The 8,449-nt window shown below is 43.7% G+C and overlaps 1 protein-coding gene across 1 annotated transcript; it reads right to left on the bottom strand.

The window, feature by feature from the left end:
- Window positions 1-4,198: 4,198 nt before the first annotated feature.
- On the bottom strand, window positions 4,199-6,116 carry ERVK3-1 (endogenous retrovirus group K3 member 1). The gene has a single exon (XM_067468611.1). It carries the CDS (start codon window positions 6,022-6,024, stop codon window positions 4,567-4,569), a length of 1,458 nt encoding a protein of 485 aa, XP_067324712.1. The 5' UTR covers window positions 6,025-6,116; the 3' UTR covers window positions 4,199-4,566.
- Between the last annotated feature and the right edge of the window lie 2,333 nt (window positions 6,117-8,449).

Genomic DNA, 8,449 nt, shown 5'->3' with positions numbered 1-8,449 from the left:
CAGGGCTTAACTTTTAAAAAGAAGAGGGTTGTTCCTCCCTTTCATGACAGCCACCTGTCTTTCCATGATTGCACATTGCATGCTCTGTATGCTTATATATATATCCCTTCCTCTACGTGACACAAATGTATTCATGTTTCTGATGCCCTCAGACATTAAGAAATCTTTCCTTGTTCATCACAGGTGAATTCAGAACCAGTATTTCTCTGATACCACCCAGAACCTGATAAATGCTATAAAAGAGTTGAGGGACAAAACCAAAAGTATGTAGTTTACATGCTAGACAATAAATCCACTTTAAATCTGGCTGTTGCCTGCTGCAGAAATCTGGGGTTTATAGTTTTGGGAGGAGCCTTTAACAGCCTAACTAAATAAACTACAAACCCCAGAATTCTGCAGGAGGCAGAAACCAAATTAAAAGTGGATTCATTCTCTGGTGCAGTTTCTCAACCTTCCTAATGCTGTGACCCCTTAACACAGTTCCTCATGTTGTGGTGACCCCCAACCATAAAATTACTTTCATTGCTACTACAGAACTGTAATTTTGCTACTGTTATGAATCATAATGTAAATATCTGATACGCTGGATGTATTTTTATTCACTGGACAAAATGTGGCAGAAATACCCAATATGTCCAAATCTGAATACTGGTGGGGTTGATTTTGTCCTTTGGGAGTTGTAGTTGCTGGGATTTATAGTTCATCTACAATCAAAGAGCATTCTGAACTCCGCCAACAAGGGAATTGAACCAAACTTGGCACACAGAACTCCCATGACCAACAGAAAATACTGGAAGTGTTTGGTGGGCATTGACCTTGAGTTCTGGAATGGTATTTCACCTACACCCAGAGAGCACTGTGGACTCAAATAAAGATGGATATGGACCAAACATGGCACATATACCCATATTTGAACACTGGTGAAAATAGATCTTGACCTTTGGAAGGTGTAGTTGCTGGGATTTATAGTTCACCTACAATGAAAGAGCATTCTGAACTCCACAAACGATTGAAATGGGCCAAACTTCCCACACAGAACCCTCATGATCAACATGGTCTGTGGTGGCCACTCTGGCACCCTCTCGCGACCCTCCAAGGTGTTCTCAACCCCAGATTGAGTAACACTGCTCTAGTGTGATGAAGCAGTAAATAAGGAAACTTCTGGTGAGAGAGAGGGGCAAAAAAACCAAAGGTAAATGAAGGCAGGAAACCTGTATCTTTAAAAGTTGTTTAACAGATGGAATTTGTATAAAGATGGTTTGTTTTAATAAGATCCAGGCAAGAAGCAAAGATAGGAGTTATACTGAAAACTGCAGAGCAAAGCTGGAAACCTTTTAATTTGATTTGCTGCAATGGAACATGATAGCCATTATCCAACAATATGGAATAGTCATAAAGTCCATAAAAATGCAAAAGCAAGTGTAAACTCTGTGAACAGGGTTGAAAGAGATACCACACTGAAATGGGGTATAATATAACTCCTGTCCTTTCAAAACCCCAATGGGATTTTAGCCTGCATAAATAGGAGTATAGTGTCTAAATCCAGGGAAGTCATGCTACCCCTCTATTGTGCCTTGGTCAGACCACACCTGGAGTACAGTGTACAATTCTGGGCACCACAATTTCAGGGAGATGTTGACAAGTTGGAAGGTGTCCAGAGGAAGGCGACTCAAATGATCAAAGTTCTGGAGAACAAGCCCTATGAGGAGCGGCTTAAAGAGCTGGGCATGTTTAGCCTGCAGAAGAGAAGGCTGAGAGGAGTCATTATGAGGGCCATGTATAAATATGTGAGGGGAAGTCATAGGGAGGAGGGAGCAAGCTTGTTTTCTGCTGCCCTGGACACTAGGACATGGAACAATGGCTTCAAACTATAGGAAAGGAGCTTCCACCTGGACATTAGGAAAACATTCCTGTGACAGCTGTTCAACAGTGGAAATCTCTGCCTCAGAGAGTGGTGGAGACTCTTTCTTTGGAGGCTTTTAAACAGAGACTGGGTAGTCATCTGTTGGGGGTGCTTTGAATGTGATTTTCCTGCTTCTTCGCAGAGGGTTGGACTGGATGACCCACAAGGTCTCTTCCAACTCTATGATTCTATGGTTTTATTATTCTCCCTTGTAAAACACCCTTTGATGAGGACAGTTTGGCATTCGCCCAGCTGCTTTTTCTCCAGAATAATGTAGTAAGGAGAAGTTTCAGAAGAAACTGGTATGGGAGGGAAAAGGTTAGGCATTCCCTTCCCTCCCAAACCATCTCCACTTACAAGTGACCCTACTTTGACGTCACTTTGCAAAGGAGAAACAGCTGCAGGAATTGATATTGCATTTGGCCACACAGTAGAGCACTCTCAACTTCTTTTGGTATGTTTTAAACATTAATACCAGCTTATCTGTTGAACTTGCCCCCAATTAAGAGCTTTGGGCATGTCCAATAAATCTGCATTTGTATTTGTGATCTGTTAAATCATGAGATACTCTATTGTGCAGGATTACCTTTCCAAATCTTAAGGACTTCTTAGAAAAATAATGGCTGGGGGCACATGAAAATATATTTGCATAAATGCTAATCAGTGCACTTTAAACCAGGAAGAGGGCACAAACCTTCCAAGTCTATGCAGCTTACTCTGTTGGACTACACATCCTATCACACCCATTTGTGAGGTTGTGTTGACTGGGGATGACTTGGGCTGTAATGCACCCAACGGAATAGAAAGGACAAGAGACCTCTTCCAGAAAATTAGAAATATTGGAGGTAAATTTCAGGCAAAAATGGCCATGGGAGCCTAAAACTCTAAAATTACAACAGCACATCAACAGAGAGGAAACAAACAAGGACATCTAATCACCTATCAACAAAAGTTTGCTCGAGGCACTGTCAGGCCATTATATGCTAATCAAGGTGGTCAGTTGAAACATTCACACTTAGCTCCAGCAGACAAGAGTCCTTTGTCTCACCCTGGTCATTCCACAGATATATAAACAATTTTTCCTAGTTCCAACAGACCTCACTACCTCTGAGGATGCTTGCCATAGATGCAGGCAACACGTCAGGAGAGAATGCCTCTAGACCATAGCCATATAGCCCAAAAAACTACAACAACCCAGTGATTCCGGCCATGAAAGCCTTCAACAATACATTCTCTCCTGATGTTTCACCTGCATCTATGGCAGGCATCCTAGGAGGTTGTGAGGTGTGTTGGAAACTAGGAAAATTGGGTTTATATATTTGTATAATGTCCAGGGTGGGAGAAATAAATCTTGTCTGTTTGAGGTAAGTGTGAATGTTTCAACTGGCCACCTTAATTAACCTTTAATGGCCTAGCAGTTTCAAGCTGTGACTTCTTATTGCCTGGGGGAATCCTTTGTTGAGAGGTGATTAGCTGTCCCTGATTGTTTCTTGTCTGGAGTTCCTCTGTTTTTGAGTGTTCTTTATTATACTGTTATGATTTTAGAGTTTTTTAATACTGGTAGCCAGATTTTGTTCATTTTCATGGTTTCTCAACAGATAGACCTCATGGAGCATGTGGTATGTAATTCGAGGGCATTTTGCCACATATCGAATGCTCAGGGATAGATGGCTGCTCTTCCTATTCTCATTTAGGGTTTCCAGAGTGAATATAAGCTATTAAACAGATTTCAGCAGATGTTGCCTGTAACGTAACCAGAAAACAAGTTATATGTAAAAATACATTTTGGATTTCTACAGATTTTAGTTCTGTTGCTGGTGTCCTCTCAAATAATTTAGTTCAATCGACACAGTTTAGCTGTAGTGGTCCAGAGATGCAGCCCAGGTATGTAACTTTCCCAAGATCGGGAAACATTTAGAAATAGAAAGAATGATATATTAAGTATTTGTAGGAGGTGAAAAACATTTCCTTTTTAAAAGATTATAACTCTTTTTAAATGCTCTATTTGCACAGCTTAGGTCTACAGAACAGTCTATAATAAATTTCAGTAAAGCATCAATGTTGTGTTTCCTTTTTTAAAATATGTGATTAACTCTCCTAAAATATATAATGGTTACAGCAATATAAATAGAGTTTAGGATCCATTCTTTCTTCTCCCTCTTCTTCTGGGATTATGCCAAACCCTCAGCAAATGCTGGCAAAAAACCCACTCTATATCTCCCTTGAGACCAAAGGGGAAAGTTGTAAACAACCCTGTTGGAGACGCATGAAGAAAACCACCAGACAAAAGGGGGGTGCAGAAGTGACCTCAAAGTTTATTGATCAGCCAAGCTGTTTATATATCTTCTTGTGCTCTTTGCAAAGCTTGCATAGTAACAGTGAGTTGGATTACATCATTGGCAGAGTGATTGGCTAGAGGTGAGCTCATCCTAAGGTGAGGTAGCCTGCAGCCCACTATCAGTCCCAGGTCATGATGCCCTCTGCATCTCCTAAGCCAGAAAGGTGTGAAGCGTAAGCGTCAGAGGACTGGAATGAGCTATGTCCATTCGAAGGTATGGCCTGCCAGTCCCCCCTAGTGGTACATAGCCGTTCCTGCACTCTGTGCTGGGGACACAATGGTGTCTCTCTTGCATAAGGGACATAATAATAATAATAATGTCCCTTCATCCCCCCTTTTCGTTTTTCAACAATTTATATGCATAAAGGACATCACGCCTGGGAGGGGGTTGCAGGGGCCGTGGCTTATAAATATGCCACAGGGATGGGATGCATTGAATGCAGCAACAGCATATGATCAAACAGCTAGTTAACAGTAAAGCAATTTGAACCGCTCTTCTAATCCAGCCGACAGGGAGCCAAGACCACAGGAAATTCCACCAGGCAGGAACAGTGTCTTGTCTAATATGTTGAGCTAAGTCTTTTAAGGAAGCGACATGCATAGATATTTTGTTAGAATTATCTGTAAGATTAAAACAACACATGGATTTGACAGATTCACACCCTATTAAATGTTGCAATAGCAGGAAGTCTATAGCAGCTCGGTTATCTAAAATAGCATTACGTAACTCTTGTTGCTCTACACCCAATAAGCCAATGGCTGAGGAGGTATGATTGATGACTTTTGCCAAAGAGCAGGCCGTTTTTGCTAATGTCCTGTGGTTAATGACAGCTAATGCAGGAACTCCCACCAAGCTCACAGCTAGCGATATGTATTCTGCCTGGTTCAAGAGATTTATGTCGGAATCACAGGAGTCATCTAAAGTAACCCCTCTCTTTTCCCGTGAGGTGATTTGATCTTTGGTGGGAAGTATGGATACTAGGCGACTGAGGCAACAAGTTGTCTCAGAAATGTTGGCAGGGATGTAGTTGAATGTGCGAGCCCCACATGTAAAGAACCACCCAGGAGGGAGTGGAATGTGGAGATAATTGCTAGTTACCACCTGTGTTTGAGAACATGTCCATTTTCCCTGTCCTGGCTTAAGACATCCCCGGGGTGGCTTGTGTCGGGAACAATTTACCATCTTGGCACATGTGATGTTTGGAGCATGAGCTACATGTGGAGTATATAGCTGTATAGCATTAGCAGGGAGACGGTGTGTGGGGGTTCCCCAGCGAACCATGGAACTATATTTGATTGTTGGTGCTTTTCCTTTGATGTCTTCAAAATCTGCCATTCCGGTAATGTCCCCTATGTCTCTTGGGTCCTTGCACACCGGGATTAAACAGGTGCTCAGTAAGCCGTGTATGTCAGGGGTCTCAGCCAAGCAGAAATCTACTTGGTCTGTTATGTTTGCTAATTGGACCCAGAGATTGTATTGTAAGCGGCCGTCTAGATCCATGGCCTGTGTAGGGGCCCCCATAAGCATGAATATCACACAAAGCATAAGAACAGTAATTGAATTAGCTTTCAAACATGAAAAAGTAGCCATAAGAAAATTTTCAGGTGTCTTTGGTTGGTTGGTTTTTTCCAGGAGGCCCTCAGCTTGCTGAGCCAACGACTTGATCATTCCCCATGTCACCGGGTCGTTCTTTCCTTTCCCCCTCTTCCGGGCCATGGGTGTATCTGTTATCTGGAGGGCAAACTCGGGGATGGGATTCTGGAGGCCTTGGTGCCATGCCATCTTTCCAGGGGCGAACACAGCGAGCAGGAATCCAAACCGGCCCGTTGGCAGTAGAAACGGCAGCGTACCCACGCCCCCACGTAATAAGCGGAACCGGGCCTTTCCACTCTGGATCTGGCAACCTGCGGTAGGACACCAAGGGGGGGGAAAGAGGGGCAGAGGTTTGGAAATGCTTCTGGACCCTGGTAACAAAAGAAGAATCAGATAAAGAAATTAAATTCAAATGATTAATGGTAAACAACACATGAGCAAGCCATTGCTGGCGAGCAGGGAGACCAGGGGGCACGGGCCCCCCACTTCTTTGTTTTTGTTTAACCAGATGTTCTTTGAGCGTACGGTTGGAGCGTTCCACAACCGCTTGCCCTTGAGAGTTGTAAGGAATTCCAAAGGTGTGGGTGATATTCCAAGAGGAGCAGAACGCTGCGAATGCAGCGCTGCAATAGGAGGGAGCATTGTCAGTTTTCAGTGCTGTAGGGACTCCCATGACTGCGAAAGTGCAAAGAAGGTGATTGATGACATGTTTGGTTTGCTCTCCCTTATGAGGGGTTGCCCAAATATAACCGGAGAATGTGTCAACAGTGACATGAAGATATTTCCAGGGGGAAAAGGAGGGAAACTGTGTAACATCCATTTGCCAAAGCTGGTTTGCTTTGGTACCTCTAGGGTTAACACCAAACTCTGGAGAGGAGTGAACTAAAGTACATTGTGGGCATTGTTGTACTATCAAGCGAGCTTCTGAAAGCGGGAGGGAGAATTCTCTGGCCAGGGCTTTAGCATTTTGATGATGAAAGGCATGGCTTTCGAAAGGAGTGAGGGGGAGGCAGTGTAGGGCTGTATCTGCTTGCCGATTGCCTTCAGTGAGTTCCCCTGGGAACGGAGTGTGGCTTCTGATGTGGGCAATGAACAGGGGGGTTCGCCTCTCTTTAAGGAGGTATTGTAAAGAGAGGAAAAGTGCCATGAGATTAGAATCTAGGCTTGGAGAGACGTAGCTGCCTGGAAGATGTTCAACTACCCCCGCAACGTAAAGGCTATCTGTTATAATGTTTAATGGCTGGTTAGAAAATTGGCGAAGTGCTGTAATTACTGCTGCTAACTCAGCCCTTTGAGGTGATTTTTGAGGCAATGTGTAGAGAGATTTCCAAGCAGCATCAGAGCGCCATGCAACCACCCCTCGGGTGGGCCCCCCGTCTGTGTAGACAGTGAGGGCGTCTTGCACTGGCCTTGGAGACAGGATGGGAGAGAGAGTGAGAGGCACCTTAAAGGCGATTTGTAGGCGGGGGTCTGGAGGAAGATGATAGGAAACAGTGCCGACATAGCCGGCTAGGGCTAACTGAAGTTCAGTAGAATGGGATAAAGCGCGTTCCCAGGCCTGGAGTGGCACTGGAACCACAATGGAAACAAGGTCCTGTCCTATTAATGCCAGTGTTCGAGCCCGCCCGCGAGAGATGAGTTCAGCCATCATGGAAATCTGAGGAGTTATGGTACGTGGAGGGGTATGGGGCAAGTATAACCATTCAATGATGAAGAGTTGAGCAGAGGGGGATGGGGCTTGGACAAGAACAGCAAAGGGTTGAGTAGCCTCAGCAATAACATATAAGGAAAATGGGGTGTTTGGAACTTGACGATCCACCCAGACTTGGCGCAAGGAATCATTGATTTTATGTATGACTTGTTGTTGTTCTGTGTTTAACTTTATAATATCTGAGGGTTGCTTCCCCATACGGAGAGCATCAAATAATGGGCTCAAGAGTGAGGTGGGAAGTTTGGTAAAGGGTCGGATCCAATTTAAGGACCCTAAAAGTTGTTGCAGCTGGACATAGGTTAAAGAGTTGGGAACTTTTAAAGCTGGAAGGATAGGGGTAGCATAGGCTCGCAGCACAGTGTGCCCGAGATATAGGAAAGGCTCTTGCAATTGAACCTTTTCAGGAGCTATAATGAGACCATATAAACCCAAAAAGTGGATGAGATCTTTTTTCCAAGAACTTGGTAAGATTGGAGCAGCTAATAATAAATCATCCATGTAATGATAAAGTAAGACATGAGGGTATTTTTTCCGGAATGGTTGTAGGGCAGAATCTACATAATATTGGCAGAGGGTGGGGCTGTTGAGCATCCCTTGGGGCAAAACAGCCCATTGGTAGCGTTGGGTTGGCTGTGAGTTATTTAATACAGGGATGGTGAAAGCAAAATATTTGCGATCTTTTTGTTGGAGAGGAATTGTGAAAAAGCAATCTTTTAGGTCAACAACAGCCAACTGATAATCTCGAGGGATAATATTGGGATTTGGGGTCCCGCATTGTAAGGGACCCATAGGTTCAATGATTTTATTTATTTCTCTTAAATCATGGAGAAATCTCCATTTGCCAGACTTCTTTTTTATAACGAAGACTGGAGTATTATATGGGCTAGACGTGGGTTCAATATG

This window comes from Anolis sagrei, chromosome 5 (genome assembly GCF_037176765.1).
Source record: "Anolis sagrei isolate rAnoSag1 chromosome 5, rAnoSag1.mat, whole genome shotgun sequence".
NCBI lineage: Eukaryota > Metazoa > Chordata > Lepidosauria > Squamata > Dactyloidae > Anolis > Anolis sagrei.
This window is presented reverse-complemented; position numbering and strand designations above follow the sequence as displayed.